A 17,262-nucleotide genomic window follows, 5' to 3' on the forward strand; every position below is an offset into this window, starting at 1 on the left:
TTGGGAAATCTTCCCACTCATCACTTGCTTATCGTATCCCACTTATTTAAACCGATGTGAATTTGAGAAGACATTTACCCCCCTTGGGGATGAGAACAAAATAATCCATAACATCCATTCCGTCATCACTCATCGCATCGTCAACGCTGATGTTAAACTGCTTGATCAATGTCGCGACTAATATCTTCATTTCAAACAGCCCCATGGCCTGTCCCATGCAATTCCGTGGGCCCTTGGAAAATGGCATCCAGAGTTTCTTCATCCCATCGGACACATTACCTCCAAGCCAACGGGTCGGGTCGAACTTGTCAGGGTCCGGGAAATAATCTGGGTTGTGATGCGTGGTCCACGTATTCGTTGAAACAACGGTCTAAGCTCGTCATATATATCAGTAAGGATCATAGTTAACAGGCCGCGGATCGAAGAAAAGGAGAGAATATCTGCGGAAATTTGTATATATATCTACTCACACCTTGAGGGATGTAGACGCCGTCTATGCTCAACCCATGCACAGAGGGCTCCCTTGGGAGTCCAGCTGGCAGAGGTGGGTAGGCTCGTAATACCTCCATTATAAGAGCGTCTAGGAAGGGGAGACTCGATACCCTATGATGTTGCATTACCCCATCTACTAGCGGAATTTCAGCAAGCTCGGAGCGAAGTCCTTTCGCTAGGGCCGGATTCCGAGCGAGCTCCCAGAAAAGGTACACCAGAGCGGTCCCCAGGGTATCCGTGGCCGCAAAGCCAAGGTTACTGATTTCCACAGCAACCTCACTGTCAGCTAAGGCATCCGGATCGTTTTCTCTACGGCCAATCATCTTGGTTAAAAGATCTTTTCTTTGTGACGCACGTCCATATGTCTGGATGTATTCGTTAAAACGATCGATTCCATACTATTAGAACAGCAGAAACCGCAAGTCAGTCACTTATATACAAATGACGGAGTCGAACCAAAGGAAAGAGACTAATCGGGCTGATTGCAAACCAACCTGATATATTCGAAGGTCTGTGCCAAAGATAAACTGAATCTTTGGGTGGGGTATTCTCTGCAGCAACCAAGAGAGCATCGGAAAAGTTACTTTAAAAGTCCACGAAATCAAAAACAAATCAAAATCTTTCACATATTGTGGTGACTCGTCCGAATCTAGCCCTCCAAAGGATGTTCCGAGGAAAGCTTCGCCCGCGTTATCCAGTGTGTACATCTTGAACCAATGTTTTACGTCCAAAGCCTTTCCTTTCTGCTGCTCTATCCTGGCTACCAGCTTCCGCACCGAATTTTGAAAAGCTGGCTCCATACCATTGACATGGTGTTGTGAAAAAGCGTGGTTCAATAACCTCCGCCGCTCCTTGTGAGCTACTGGATCCTGTGTGTTGAAAACACCCAAACGGCCCATGGTTGTATAAATTGTTGCTTTGAGGAACCGAGTTCCTGTTCCATAGATTGTTTCTATGCTTTCCATGCTAGAGAAACTAAGTTCTGTTGGCCCAATCTGTACCACTGGTCCATACTTCTGGTGCAGCTTGTGAATCGTCTTCGCTCGATGGCCTCTAAGGCTTACATATAAGAGCCATCCGTTAGTAATCTTTGCGAGAAAAGGCCCTGGTACGTTTCGGAGCGGGGAGAAGAAAAGCCTCTTGACGACCTATATACCCATGTGATAGTGGTCAACAAAAGGCCTGCCAATTTCTCTATCTTCCGCTTTATGTCACGGAACGAGTTTTGTTGCAGGAAGAGGACCTAATTAGCACAGGTTCAACGCAGAGAAGGTGCTCACTTTCCCAAGGCTACTGATCAAGAAAAGTGAAAGCGCAATAAGACATGGAAACGCAATGTGTGGAGGAGTTGCTAGGATATGGTTAGACGGTTAAGCGGTGAGTGCCTCACGGCTGTTATCACATCAGACGAGAAACTAACCAGAAAATATCATTTTCCACTGTGTGAAGGTGCATCAATAGAGGAAGTGTACAGATTGAGAAAATCGTCAGAAAGTGATTGCTTGGTCGATATAGCAAAATGAAATTATACGCCCCAGTTAAAGTGATCAAGGAGACAGCGGTTATATACATCATACGAGGATACGTGAGTCCAAGTTTTACTTTGATAGTTTGATAAACAACTAATATGGAGGCTAGCTGCATGCGGTATATAGATAATAGCTATGTAAGAAGGAGTGGAGCCATTCGCATGGACCACCTTGCATCTTGGATGCAACTGGGGTGCATTAGTGGAATGCATCGAAGCACTCAACTTTAGGTTTAAAGCAATCCAATTCATCGGGCAAAACAAAGAACTAACAGCCACCAGTTTCTGTACATAATTAAATAATTAGATTCGAGAGAACACAGGCAACATCTCTCGAAATCTGTTGAAGGGTGTATAGGGGTTATTGAGCATGCCCCACTATATCAGCAACGCATTAGCCTTAGTGATTTAACACAGGGAGTCGCCTATTTCCCAGGTCCCAAGGCCCATCCAAACACTTCATAATCCCGTCTGTAATCCCCCACTAGCCGGAATAATGTTGCTGATGAGACTGAACATGAAGTGCAGCCCAACATAGTAATTTGTGATGTAGCATCATGTTTCTATTCTATGAAGTGCACAGCGTTGAACATTGGTCCAAAAAAAAATGCCAAAAATTTAATCCATTACGGATTTCCTCTTAAAACTGATTGATCACCCGCACGCCCGTCGATGTCGGTGAACAAATCTTTCCAACTTAATACCCGTCAGTCAAATGATGCGGAACCGGCGAATCAGCCATAGAACAACCCACTCAGTTACATGGCGCTCCTACAGAAAATCATGAAACTGTCATTTCATTGTTTGAGACAAAATTAAGAGCTCCGGAAGTACAGGAACTGAATATTTGCTTTTTCCAGCGGGATACATCGTCAGTTGTTCAATTAATAAGTCATTAACCCATAGGTCCTCAAGATGTCGTCCCTCGACCACCGAGGTCACATAATACCATGTCCTCCGTAGATGAATGTGCGTAGCCCACAGCGTTTAGAAGAGGCTTAGAAGAATAGGAACGATCCCCAATACACGTGGACCATATCAATAGGGCCTTATCCATTCTACGAACAGTCCTCTGGAAGACGAGAACCGAGCTCGAAATACTGCGGTGCATTCTTGATCATCTGCACAGATCGAACCTCAGAACTTCTGCAACCCGAGCACCAAGCCAGATGTAGGGAAGGGTTTGACTGTGTAGTATATCCGGTTTATTCACGGAAGGACGTGGTATGTCTGCTTCTTCAGAAACAAGATTTATTTAATAGCTTTAAACCATGACCCCATTCTCAAATAACTCGTTACTAGAGAGTGTCAATTAACACGACAATTCGACAAAAACATGTTTCCAACCCGGTAGGCTCATCTCGCTAGCACGGAGTAATGTAAAAGATATAAAAAGATCGCTTCCCTAACCCCGCCCTCAAAAGTCCATCAAAACAGCTACCGACCACCAGAACATACTTAACAGTAATTCCGACATGGACAAGAATTATGATATCAAACCCGCAGAACCAACCCCGCCTATTGCAGAACAGTTAGATACAAGTGAAAAGAAAGGAGAAAAAGGAGAGAGAAAAGTTCACCCCACAATCTGACAGTCAGCACAAAAAGCCCGGAGATTCATCCACACCCATACAGACAAAAACATAGAGTCCAATCACGTCTTGGAAAACCATCTCCTTCACCCATCATCCACTTTTACCCGTCGCCCCACCCTCAGCACCAGCAGAATCCTCCTCTGGCTCAACTCTCACAAGCACTTCCTCCAAAAACCCTTCAAGAAACGCACTAACATCCCCACCCATCCCGACAGGAGCGTCATCATCCCACTTCTCAATTTCCTTAAAAATGCCCGCAGCCTTTATAACGAGTCGCTTCAGCTTTTCATGCGCATAGTGTCGACGTTGGAGCAATTCTGTAGCTGCGGGGTCGTTGTTTTTGCGACCAGCACCACCGCCCGAGCCCCGTGCTAGGGCGTTGATGTTGTAGGTGCGGCGGTGAAGGGCGGCTTCGAGGGCAGGAAGGATAACGCCGTTCAGAGCGGTGATGTCGTTGTTGCAAGAAGTTGGATCTGTGGAGAAGGGGAGTGATGAGGGTTGATTGAATTTACTGGATTTGCGTAGCTGGTCTTGTTGTAGCAGTGGTTGGGGTGGATGTTGCAGTGGTGGTAATTCCAGTTTGTTTGGTATATCCTTTGGCTGCGTGTTTGATAGCTGCGGAAGGCGTTGTTGCTGCTGTATGGGAGGTGGTGGCTGCTGCTGGACATTTTGATCCAAAGTGTGGGACTGAAATGCGAGAAATGGAAGCGGTTGTTCCCCTGGGGGCTTTTGGCAAGGGCTGACCTTAGCTGGACTGGGCTTTTTGTTTGATGCATCTTCCAACGGATTTGCCAGAGAATGCCCCTTAAATGGTGGTATTTCCGGTATATGCATTGGAATTGGTTTCTTTGGAATATGATCCTGGAATGCTGGGGCTGGTGTGGGTGAATTGGGAGCCGGGTATGGGAGTTGTTTTTGCTGCGAACGTTGCGGGTCGCTTGCTTCACCAAGTTGGAGAAAACCAATGTCCTGAGCTAAGGATAGCTGCAATGCCTTGTCATAATCGCTCGTGCTGGGACTTTCCTTCTGGGGCAATGGCAGAGGCTTCGTGAAATGTGAAGGAGTTTTGGGCAATAATGGTTCCTGAAGACACTTTTGTTTCTGCATTGATGGTGGGAGTGGAACATTGGCAGCAGATATAGGAGAGGCCGGGAGGGCAACGGGAAGATTACGTTTTTGAGGTGATCTAGGAGGTAATGGTAGAGCCTTCATGGTATCCTTCGACGGTTTGTCCTGAATATGCAGATCCGCAGAGCACTTCCGTGGTTCAATTGGTGCTCTATTTGTTTTTTCATGTACCTGCTTTCTTGCATTGGCAGCGGCATCATTCATTGCCTGTAACCCTGCCGCCCTCCCACCGGCTGGTCTGACGGTGCCAAAGTCCCACAGATCTTCTTCCTCGGGAGAAGGTTTATGCGGAGGCCGACAACTATCTCGTTCGTCCCCATCATCAGCTGATCGGTTACCATGAACTGCCTGCCACCGCTCTGATCGTTCAATAAGCTCAGTGAGATAAGTTGTCTTCTTTGCTCGTTTAACAAAAGAATGTTTAAGCAGCTCTTTGGCTGAAGGTCGCTCTCTAGGGTCTTTCTTCAAGCACAATTCCACAAAATCCTTAAATGATTTGCTGAAGTCGCCTTGAAGTACTGGAGGTGGGTTCTTGGGAATCAGGAAGAGAACTTTCATTGGATGGATGTCGGAGTATGGTGGCTCGCCCTGTGCCAGTTCGATCGCCGTAATACCCAAGGACCATATGTCTGCTTTGTGATCATATCCGGATTGCTTGATAACCTCTGGCGCCATCCAGAAAGGGGTGCCAACGAAAGTGTTTTTCTTGGTCATGGTCGCTGAAAGTTGTCCCGAGACGCCAAAATCTGCCAGTTTAACTTGACCATTTGCCCCAAGAAGTACGTTTGCAGCTAAATCGAAGGAAAATTCTTTCAGTTCCAGTGGATACACAACATGGGATAAAAATGGGATTACCCACCTTTGATATCTCTGTGTAATTTTTTGTCACTATGGAGATAATCCAGTCCCATTAGCAATTCTCTGAGAATGATCATGATGTAGTCCTCAGTAATGAGGCCTGCACGCATCAAGTCACAACAACTTCCACCTGCACAAAACTCCATTATGATCCACAGGTCTGATCCCTTCAAGAACGAGCCATGGTACTTGGTGACATATGGAGAATTGAGTTCGGACAGAATGGAGATTTCTTGAATAATATCTTCAACCTCGTCGTCGGCATTTTCGACATCAATAATCTTAATCGCAACAGCTTGGCCTGTCCGCTTATCTACTCTACATTTAAAAAGGAAACATAAACATTAGATATATCCTTGAAGATTATTGAGAACTGGGGATGCAGCAAGGAGAATAACAACCACATACCCTTTGTAAACTTTTCCAAAGCTCCCGCCTCCTGTACAAAAGTCAATCAAGAGTCCTCAAGTAATTCTATTATTGAACACCCTTGACATACCGATGCAAGTCTGCTTGGTGTAGAAGGTTTCTGGGTCTACAACGCCCTCCATTATTGCATGGCACACAGTGCTTCAGATAACTATTATTGTAATAGTATCCAATATGAGGTCTTCTGACAAGTTGCAGTGTATATCGGCCTCAATGAGATTGCTCTTCCTTTCCAGCTGCAACGATCCCGAAGGATTTGTACGGGGAAGAGATGTGGATGTGTGTGCGACTCGGGGGAATCGTCAGACTGGGGAATGAAAGCACGTTGATTTTATTGTACGGTACAGTCATTGGCCGTGAGTCTCTCCTGCTTCTTTCAAAATCGTCTAGTCAAGAAAGAGAGGCCTTAATAGATAATCAAATTTGAAAAAGGAGAGAAATTCAATCGCTGTGGAGGATGTCAGTTAGCTAAAGTTGAACGTCGTCTTGTTTATTTGATATATTTCGGTGGATCTGTTTGGGTTCGAGATGTCAGCACCAAACCATATCCGGTGCAACATGCGGCTTTTTAATAATCTGCGGGAGAGTAGGATATTTAGCATACATTGGGGTCATTAAAATGCTTGAATAATCTCGAGATTCATGGGCTGCATCTGTCTGTCTTCAAGTCGTTGGGATGTGTATGAAGGAATATACTGAGGAGCGGGTAACTGGTATTGCCCAACTGTAGCAAGGGATAGCGGGGAAAGTGAGTGGAGACTACGAGAAGACCTTTAGAATATCGACGGGTACGGACAGTCAACAGCAGGCAGCAGCAGCAGTTCTATTTATATAAAGAATATCCATCTTCAAACTACACTTTGTTTCTACGGAATTGGTTCTGGCAATATTCAGGGTCAGGTCACAGGCATCAGAGGCGAAACAAAATTGTTCGCCAGGGACTTCTAAGTGAGGACGGAAGAACTACGTACAGTAGGGAGCGTGATTGGCTAGAACACCATAAAACTTTGGTAGGTGAGCCTCGTTCGTTCGAGTGCCTTAGATCAGGATCCTGATGGGGATCGGAATCGAAATCAGGGCGAGTTCCAAGGTTGTTATTGCTTTGTTGTTGTTTATGTTTTTGTTTACGTTGTTGTTTTGATGATCACCAATCGTCGTGCTTCGAAACTGGCTGAGTCAGGCCTGAGTCATCCCTCCCCTGTGGAATTGGATTCCAATTTTACCGCTCGCTCCAGATGCTTTGACCAATGCAGAGCGGGATTGGCTGCTGTCCATGGGTTTCTAAGCTTCCTCTGCGGGAGTAACGTGAGAAGCAATTGATACATGACAGGACTTGCTAGCCTCCTCGCATACTCCATTCAAATCGATTGCCAATCTACACCAGGATCTGCGGACAGATTGTCTAAATGCACGGTTAGCGGCGTGTCAAAGTTCCACTTAGTCGCCAACAATATAGTATCCATCAATAGACTTCATTTGCCTCAATTGCCGAAATACAAGGAGCATCAAGGAACTGGCTCGAACTCAGGAACGTGGCACGAACCATAAGAGGAGTTGCGAGAACGAGAACCATAATATATTCATAGTTATGTATGCACTCAGGTCAGAACTTATAACTACAAAACCCTGCGTCCGGCTTATACAACTGTCCTATATTCTGGAAGATTCTCCGTAGAATGCAGTGGCAAGCCTCCTGAATTGTTCTCCATCCGTGTGCGATCATCTGCAACAACCTTTTGAATCACTCAGAATTTTTCTGCGTCACTGAAATCCAATGCATCAACTCTACGAATTGTCATATTTGAACCGCCAAACTACTCGACCCTACACCCCAATAGTACCTGCCATACAAACTCCTTGCATAGAACAGCCGCCTGGCGCTCTGGAGAATTGAATGGTGAAAACCCTGTTTATACCCCTATCCGATCGACCTGTTGACACCCAGGGCCCAAGATCGTTTATTACCACTAGCTTTTCAAACCGAAGCATCCCGTTAGCCCAAATCAGGATGGAGGACATGACAAGCATAGTCCGCGTAGCTGCTGCTCGCACTGAAATACAGATGGGCAGCAGTCACAGGAATCATTCGAATACATTTTCAATTCCTCGTCGTATCCACTGCTTCAGCCCAGTTGCGAACGGTTGGAATGCAGAAATGGTATCCTATCATTTCAAATATCATCCCTCAGCTGTGATAGCACCAGTGCTCACCGGTCATTTTGAAAGAGTGTCTAGAAGTGAGCCATAAACTCAGAGGACATAGGACAGACCGCCACCACTGACTTGCTGAGAGTGACTTGCTGAGAGTGGCATATCCCGTTTCGATTGTTAGGAGATTTGCAAGGGAATAATATGACTCCACAGCTTGTGATAAAAAAGTCGTATCAAGACCGCTGTAAGTGTCGGCTTGGCAGGAGATGCAATCTGTTGCAAAATTTTGGAGGGCATTGTGACATCATACCCGGGAACCTAAGATGATTATAGCCGCAAATATTCCTCACTTGAAAATGGTTATGATCTAAGATTTCCACTATTCCGTTTTCGAAGGACCAACCAGGCACTTATACTATGTTTTGGAAACAAGGGAATTAATCCAGTGCAAGTGATATGAGAAATATCGTTGACCCGTAGGAAATATTCCCCAAGGACCCCGGTTGACCGGGATGTGAAAGTTTGGTTCACACGGTCCACCCTTAACCTTAATTTAGTTTGGTTGACTAACTAATCCGTTTATGGTTAAACGTAATATACCCTGTGACTCCATATTTAACTTTACGAGCTAATTAATTCAATATGTCAGCCATCCCTAATTCAAATCAAGGAACGACTTGTCAAGTAGCTTATAAAGATGGTCAATTTCAGTATTTGAGCTACTGCTAAGTTATAATGTATAACGTACTTCACCACCGAGCGGCGGATTCTCTCTGAAAATCATCAAATATTCAATGTATTCAACAACCAACACACTTAAATATTTAAAATATTAATAAATTGAGACTAGCTAATAATTGATTATATAGCTATTTATTAGGCAACTGTGTATAGTATGTTCAATAGTCTCACGGTCACTGCAGCATGGAGGAGCTTGCTGAAGAGATATAGCTTCAATTTGAGCTTCAATCTGCATATTAAGTTGCTGAACATGCTTACAATCTGTTACGGCGCTGTCGCTGGTAATACGTGATTGACCACGTAATGATTTCCGCCCCAGCACCCCCTTTCATCCCATCAAGCTTAGTATTCCGTTATATAGCAGTTAGCAATGCAAAGAGTTTCCTTCTTATGCAGCTCGCATTCGCACCCTATCACTTTCTAGCTGTAAATGAATATAAATCATGAACATCATTTGACTGAAGATCTCTGCTAAGAGAACTAAATACAGAAGAAAGAACAAATTGAAAAGCTGCTTAAAGCTTTGTTAACTAAATGAAAAAGATCTGAAAGCAGATAAACAAGAAGCATGAAGACAGCACAGAAATAAATAAAGAAATGAACTGATAGATATTACTGAGAATCTAACTTCACAGTGAGAGATTTCATCTATTTGACATTGAAATCATATAGAATTGACTGATCAAGCTGTAAGCTAACAGCACAGATCATAAACTTCTTTAAAATTTTAAAGAGGATGAGCAATGTCTATAGACTGAATCTTCTCATAATTATAAAGATTTATTTAATCTTCTTTTTAGACAAATTATATCAAGATTCAAAAGATCTTCTATCAGAACAGACTGTCAAACCACCAGACTCAATTGAGATAGATGAAGAAAATAAATGAAAGATGAAGTATATATTAGTCAGTCAAATGAATCAAGACAAATTGCAATATCAAGTCCATTAAAAGAGATTTGATGAGGATTCATCTTGATATCCAGCTCATGACTTCAAAGAATCATCACATATCATATATGACCTCTATGAAACTAATTCTACAAAGCCAGACTCTCAAGGTGACTAGATGAGTGGCTGAAGGCATGGGAGACAGACAGTTACCTAAAGGGTGAGGTTGATAATACCTACCAGCATGAGGACATGTCTGTTTCTAGACCAGAGGGTGATGTTAGGCTCAGTGCCCAACTGAGTCCGACCAAGGCTAGTGTTAGGGAGCGAATGCGAGCTGCATAAGAAGAAAATTCTCTGCGTTGCTAACTGCTATATAACGAAATACTAAGCTTGATGGGATGAAAGGGGGTGCTGGGGCCTGCGTTGTCACGTGATGAGAATTAGGCCTAATCGGGCGCCGAGCTTAATCCGACGTCGAGTCTAATCGGGCACCGGGCCTCGGTCGGGCTCGGTCGGGCGCTGAGCCTAACAGCCAGCGCCTGATTAAACTCGATGTCAGATTAGGCTCGGTGCCTGAAAAGGCCTAACCCTCATCACATGACCATGTGATCATGCAAGGTTGTTATAATCTAAGCAGGCCTCAGCACCTTCTTTCATCTCAATAGCAATCAAAAAAAACTACAAAAATGTCTTAATTGATCTTGATCACATTTCTACAAGCTCTCTCCCATCTCCTCAGACAGCAAGTCTGATGGTGTGTCAACACAATGCTGTCAGTACATCTGATCTCTCAACAATATCAAACATGTTCTGAGACTTACTTGATTTGCATTTGCTTCTGTAAAGGGTTAAGCTTTAAGAACTAGAGGCTAGTCCTCCTATATAACAAGGATGAATTGCTTGAGAAAGGGAAGAAAAGAATGAGATGAGAACTTGAGCTTAAGCAAGCTTGTGTAGCATAATCATGTGTGCATGTGCAAACAATGACTAGGCTGAGTCAGCCAGCCAGAGCAAATCTAGAGGTTTAATTCCTTATAATACCCCTCTTCTCCCTCTTTGTTGCAGGTCTTTATGACTATTTAAAGCTCTCTTTACATCTAATTTTGCCTGCTGAGAGGCCTCTCAAGCATTCAAGGCCTTCACTTTTTATAGGAGACTTGCATCATTCCACATAGACTCAGCTCAATCTATTCATTTAATGAGGTATTACTTTTTTCTCTGATAGATTTATTCACTCTGAATTTTCTCAATCTCAAACTCAGATCCTTCTGAGATCTCTATAGTGAGTGACTGCCAGTCAGTTTGCCTCTGACTAGGCAGGGGATCTGTCACCACAGCATGTAGAAGCTTTACATTAAAGACATTGTGAATGTCAGATGAAATGTTCAGTCAGTAAGCATGAAATTCTATCTTTTCTAGCACAGTATATTGATTGTATTTCACATCCAGCTTCTTGCACAGATGATTAGTTCTCATGTTCTCTAAGCTTAATCAGATCTTATCTCCAGGTTGAAAGCTTGAAGCTGGGTCTCTTCATCTATTCATATATTTCTCTTGAGATTGCTGAGCATTTATCATTTTTACTTGAGCTCACTTCAACACTTTGTGAGCCTTTCTCATGTAATCATCTGCAAACTCAATGAGATTATGTGATGTTTCAACAGAGAGTGTATCAGCTATATCAATGAAGAAGATGTGGAAAAGATGTGTTAAAAAAAATAAGCTCACATCTGTTGAGGCAGCATCTCTATTATTGATAATCATCTCTGTTAGAGAGAGTCATTCATGCCAGTCATTCTGTTGAAAGCTAACATACTTGTGTAGATAGATTTTCACAGTCTAATTCATTCACTCTGTAGCTTCATCAGTCTCTGAGTGATAGACTGTGAAAAGTCATCTTTTAATATCTAATTTCTCACACATCTAAGTTCAAAACATGCTTGTAAAAGCTGATTCTCAATCTGACACTATCATCTTAGAAATGCCATGTTGAGAAATAATGTTGCAAAGAAACACTCTAGTCACTGTCTCTGCATCAGCTTTCTTAACTACTTTTAATATAACCCCCTTGATCAGTCTGTCTGTTATAACCATGATATTCATGCATTCTTTAGAGCTTGATAAGTTCATAATAAAGTCTATGAAAAGCTCCTGCCACATGTGTTCAGAAATAAGAAGAGGCTTAAGCAGTCTCTGATGTTGATCTCTTCATATAATGTTTGATCTGCAAAGATGGCAGTTTCTGATCATTCTTCTCACATCAGCAGCATAGTCTGATCAGTAGAACTCATGTATTAGAACTTCTGCTGTTTGCTCTCATCTGAAATGACTGATAAGAGATGAGTTATGAGCCTCATGCACTAATCTGATTTGAAGAGGTTCAAAGTCTGGCACTTATTTATGATCTTGAAAGAGAAGCTTCCTGTTCTCATTTAAAGAGCACTCAGAGACAGAGGTCTTATTACTGAGTTCAGAAGAAAATCTGAATCTTCTCTCATGAAGAGTTTGCTTCAGATACTGCAGAATCTTGTCATTTTTGCAAATCTCATTTCACTGAGCTTGAAGAGACATCTCAGATTTCATGCTGGCAGCAGTCACTATTGATTCCATTCCAGATGCCAGTACATTAAACTTAAATAGTTGAGCTTGCCTCTGCTTGATTCTCTCATCATCAGCACTCTGTGACATGTCCTGCTCTCTTTACAATAGAGTGTCTGGTTCAGTGTTTAACTTCTCTGACCAGTAATCAATTCTGAAGTTGAATCAATAGAGAATATCCATTCAATGTAGCTGTCTTTTATTTAGTCTGCATGTAGTCATGAAGTATTCTAGATTCTTATGATCTGTGAGAATCTTAAATTTCTTTACACTTCATAGCTCAATGTTCTATTTCTTTAAACACTCAATTATTGCTAATAACTCTTTATCATGAATCTCATAGTTGCATTCTGCAGGTGAATGCTTGCAAGAGAAAAAGGCACATGAGCATAGAATGCTCTGCTCATCATATTGTAGCAGCACTTCTTCTGAGATGTAATCTGAGAAGTCTGTTTTCAATATAGTCTCATAGTCAGAGTCAAATTGAAGCAGGATTAGAGTGAAGATAAGCATTGATTTTAGATGCTTAAAAGCTTCTTCAGCCTTGCTCATCTACAAAAAAGAAACATTCTTGCATGTAAGAATCATCAGTGAGGTTGTGATCTTTGAGAAATCTCTGATAAATTGTCTATAGAAATTGACAAAGTCTAAAAATCCTTATACATCTTTAAGAGTAATAGGTGTTGCTCATTTCAAAACAGCTTTAACCTTCTCTGAATTCATTCATATACCCTTGCCTGCTTCAATGATGAATTCAAGATATTTTGTACTGTTCATCTCAAACTCACTCTTTTTGATGTCTGCCTGCAGGCCTGCTTTCTGTAGATGCATAAGCATCTTTTATACATGCTTGTGATGCTCCTGTAAGCTTCTTGAGGAAAATATCAAGATGTCATCTAAATAGACTGAGTAGAAGTCATCCAGATATTCATATAATGCCTAGTTGATATATTTTTGAAATGTGCTTGGAGCATTGGCCAAATCAAAGAGTGTAATCAACCACTCAAATAGCCTGTATCTGGTTCTAAAGGCTGTCATCCACTCATCACCTTCTGTGATTTGAATCTTGTGAAAAGCTGCAATAATGTCCAGCTTAGTGAATTATTTAGCCTGTCTAATTCACTGTAGAGTCTTGCTGATTAATGGTAGAGAATATCAATTCTTTCAGATGATTTTGTTAAGAGCTTGATAGTCCACACAGAATCTTAGTCCAGCCTCAGACTTCTTTGCAAATAGTATGAGAGCAGCTGCAGGGGAGTTGCTCACTCTAATAAAGCCCTTATCTAGATAATCTGTAAGAGTCTTTCACAAAGTCAGTAGTTCCTCTCAAGACATATTATATAGTGAGCCTCAAGGGGATTATTCTGCACTACTATCAGCCTTTTTAATCAGTTCAATTCCATGACCTCTATCTGAGCCACAAAGTGAGGGTAGAGTGTTGGCAGCTTTCTTATCAAATACATCCAAAACCTCATGATAATGTTCAGACAGCTTTTCTCTAGGATCAATCTTTGATTTCACTTTCAGAGTCTTTTGAATGTTGGTCAAACTGACAGTGAAGATCTCAATGTTTTACTTCTCTCAAGTGCTTGCAAGCCTAGAGAAGCTTACATTAGAGATGAGAATCACATCAGCTTTTGCATTTGAACTAGACTCTACCTCCATATCACTCTCTTTAAATCTCACAATTCTTTGATGAGATATCACAGTCATCTTTTGCTGGGCCAGCCAGAGGTCATCTAAATACATATCATGATCATATAACTCATTCACTATGTAGAGAAAGGTCTGTTCAGTTACATGACCATCTATATCAATTCAAATGCCAGTTACTATGCTTGTGGAGAGTCTCATGAAGTCTTCAAAGCTGGTCATTTTAACAGAGGGAATTTCAATGTACAGGAGCTTATACTTGTTAACATAGAATTGAGAAATAAGATCATAGACATTACATCCACTGTCTATCATTGCTCTAGTTGAAAAGGCATTATCCACTAGAGCATTGACAGTGAAGGGTTTTTGATTGAAGCTACTCTTTTTCCTGAATCCTCACTCATATTCATATCATTGTCATTCAGTACTGGCTCAGGGATCATCTTAGCTATCATGAAGGTGGCAGAGTGTCTGGGAGGTTTGAACAGACAGTTCTTAATCATATGACCTCCAGCTCTGCATCTCAGGCACAGGCCTTGCTCTCTTCATCAATTAATCTTTGTCTAATTTATCAATTTGATGTAGTAGACACTTGAAATCACAGCATCAGAAGAGAGATTCATCAGATCATCAGCAGAAGCTTGAGACCAGTTTTGTCAATCAAGAACAACATGATGAAGTAGAGAGTGTGGATTAGATGTTGTATGATCTGAAGAAGATCTGCTCTTATGATGTTTAGGTCACTGTCTTAAAGTCTTAAGCTTAGAGAGTTGATGATCAACTAATCTAAACTTCTTGCAGTAATTCTCATAGAGAGATGGTTCCCTTACACCCACTATGCCTTCTCTCAGCTTCATGCTTAGAGTGGATTTTAAATATCTCTTTTTAATGCAATCATCTCATCTGTGACCACCAGCTTCCAGCAGTAGCTGATTAAATTCAGGCAGAAAGTTGAAGAGAGCTCTTCTACTCTGTCATAGATTGTTGAGCTTTTGCATAGTCTTTTTCTGTCATGCAGAATCACTAAAGAGCATGTGTGTCTGCTTCAGTAAGCTCTCTACTGTGAAGTTGACCTTATTCTTATTATTCTCAACTCAGAGGTAAACTCAAGCTGCTGCCATTTCTTCCAGTCTCAAGTACACATATCAAGCACATTTCTCATTATTATCTAAAGCTTTCCCATCAATTTTAAGTTTTGATTGAAGCTTTAGCTCTCACTGAGAGTAGTGCTTCAGATTAGAACCATTATACTTCTTGCAGTCCAGTAGCTTGATCTTTGATCTTCTGACTGCAATAAGTGATTGCAGGTTCAATTGAGAGAGGGTTGATGTCAGAGTGTTCAAAGCTTGTTATAGATTAGCTATTTCAGCTTGCTGAGCTGCTATTAAATCTCTGTTCTCACACTAGACCTGTTTCTGCTGTTGAAGAAAGGTCATTTATTGTTGTTCAAAGCTGCTGAGAGTGTCTCTGCTCATTGCTTCATATTGATTCATTTGTGTATTTGTTGTACAAGTCTGCTGCTTTATCTCATTCAGCTAGACATTTTCAATGTTACTTGTTTGTTTGTTTGCACAATTGCTAACTCAGTCTATTCATATACCAGTGCTATCACTGAACTTCATGATGCAGGATTTAAGACTCTCAATAGTCTATCATATGTCAGCATGTTTGCTGAGCTTTGTGATACAGAATTAAAACTTTCAATGGCCTATCAATAAAAGAAATGAAGCAATTTGTAATGTAAAGAGTTAAGCTCTAAGAACTAAAGGCTAGTCCTTCTATATAACAAAGATGAATTGCTTGAGAAAGGGAAGAAAAGAACAAGATGAGAACTCAAGCTTAAGCAAGCTCACATAGCATGATCACATGCGCATGTGCAAATGATGGCTAGGCTGAGTCAGCCAGCCAGAGTGAATCTAGAGATTCAACTTCTTATAGATATATAAATACTATGAGTACTATAAAAAAGAAGAGAATAGTGATAAATAAATATAAATATAAAATTGAATAATAGTTAATTACTAAATCTTTATAAAAAAAATTCAAAAAATTTAAAAAAATTTATTCATATAAATAAATAATATATATTTTATTTTTAATTTTTTATAAAATAAAAATATAGTAATATAGTAATCTAATTTATTATAAAGTACTGATTCTTTACAAAGTGCTGATTCTTTATAAAGTATTAATTCTTTATAAAATATTAATTCATCATAAAGAACTAATTTTTTATAAAGAGTTGATTTCTTATAAAGTGCTTTAGTAAACAGTATGAGGATAAAAAGCTAGTATAAGAAGTCTTGATATCATAAGAATTACTTTAGATTCATGAGAGGTATCTGAAAAAATAAAGATATAAAGCTGAGTATATAACTATGTAAGAACTTTATTTAAATTATACAGTATTAGATCTCATTTATTTATAAATATTATTTATTGAACTAGAGATTTTTCTTATATAAAGGTGAGTTTTAAACAGTTTGATAAAAAATTTATATATAAAGTTTAATTTTTAATCTTCTAATTAATGTAGTATGATTATCATTATATATCTTAATAGTATTTATTTGAATTTATTTAATTGAATTTATAAGCTTTAATAGCTAAAAGAAGTTTTTTTTTAATTAAAAGCTTAATCTTTTATTTTTATCAATATATTGAATGATTTAACAAGTAAAAATAGTCAAAATAAAAGTGATACTTTTAATAATAAATTAAGTTAGTTAAATAATTAAATTAATTTAATTAACTATAAAATAAGACTATTAACTAGAGTTTTTATAATTTTAATAAGATTAACTTTTATATAATATATTTTTTAAATAAGTACAATATTCAAATATAATATTAATTTAAAATATCTATTAAGTTAACTATTCTTCTACTTCAATTTATAATTATATTATCAATTTAAAATAAAAATATTTCAGAGTCTTTAGAAAAAGAAAGAAGACTTGAACTTATAATAAAAGCTTTTGAAGTCAAGAAATTACTTCAATTCATAAAGCTTCTTACTTATTTAATATTTTTTATTCTACTTGAATCTATCAACTAAATAATCAGTAATTAAGAATGAATTTATATAAATATTCAAATAAATTATCTTCTACTGATGAAGATAAGTTAGTTGAATGAGTAATAAATCAGATTAAACAAGAATTCTTCTTATAGTTAACATTAATTGAGAATACA

The 17,262-nt window shown here is 40.0% G+C and overlaps 3 protein-coding genes across 3 annotated transcripts; 1 reads left to right on the top strand and 2 right to left on the bottom strand.

Annotated features, from left to right (window-relative positions):
* Positions 1–46: 46 nt before the first annotated feature.
* PADG_01177 (uncharacterized protein) lies at positions 47–1,391 on the bottom strand (the record flags this gene model as incomplete). Its single annotated transcript, XM_010757852.1, has 3 exons — positions 47–370; positions 471–890; positions 987–1,391. 3 exons carry the CDS (start codon positions 1,389–1,391, stop codon positions 47–49), a joined length of 1,149 nt encoding a protein of 382 aa, XP_010756154.1.
* Positions 1,392–3,705: 2,314 nt separating this feature from the next.
* On the bottom strand, positions 3,706–6,152 carry PADG_01178 (STE/STE20/YSK protein kinase; the record flags this gene model as incomplete). Its single annotated transcript, XM_010757853.1, has 4 exons — positions 3,706–5,534; positions 5,603–5,919; positions 6,010–6,040; positions 6,101–6,152. The coding sequence occupies 4 exons, from the start codon at positions 6,150–6,152 to the stop codon at positions 3,706–3,708; spliced, it is 2,229 nt and encodes a 742-aa protein (XP_010756155.1).
* A 3,789-nt stretch (positions 6,153–9,941) lies between these two features.
* PADG_01179 (uncharacterized protein) lies at positions 9,942–10,158 on the top strand (the record flags this gene model as incomplete). Its single annotated transcript, XM_010757854.1, has 2 exons — positions 9,942–9,983; positions 10,057–10,158. 2 exons carry the CDS (start codon positions 9,942–9,944, stop codon positions 10,156–10,158), a joined length of 144 nt encoding a protein of 47 aa, XP_010756156.1.
* Between the last annotated feature and the right edge of the window lie 7,104 nt (positions 10,159–17,262).

This window comes from Paracoccidioides brasiliensis (assembly GCF_000150735.1).
Source record: "Paracoccidioides brasiliensis Pb18 unplaced genomic scaffold supercont2.1, whole genome shotgun sequence".
Classification (NCBI taxonomy): Eukaryota; Fungi; Ascomycota; class Eurotiomycetes; order Onygenales; family Ajellomycetaceae; genus Paracoccidioides; species Paracoccidioides brasiliensis.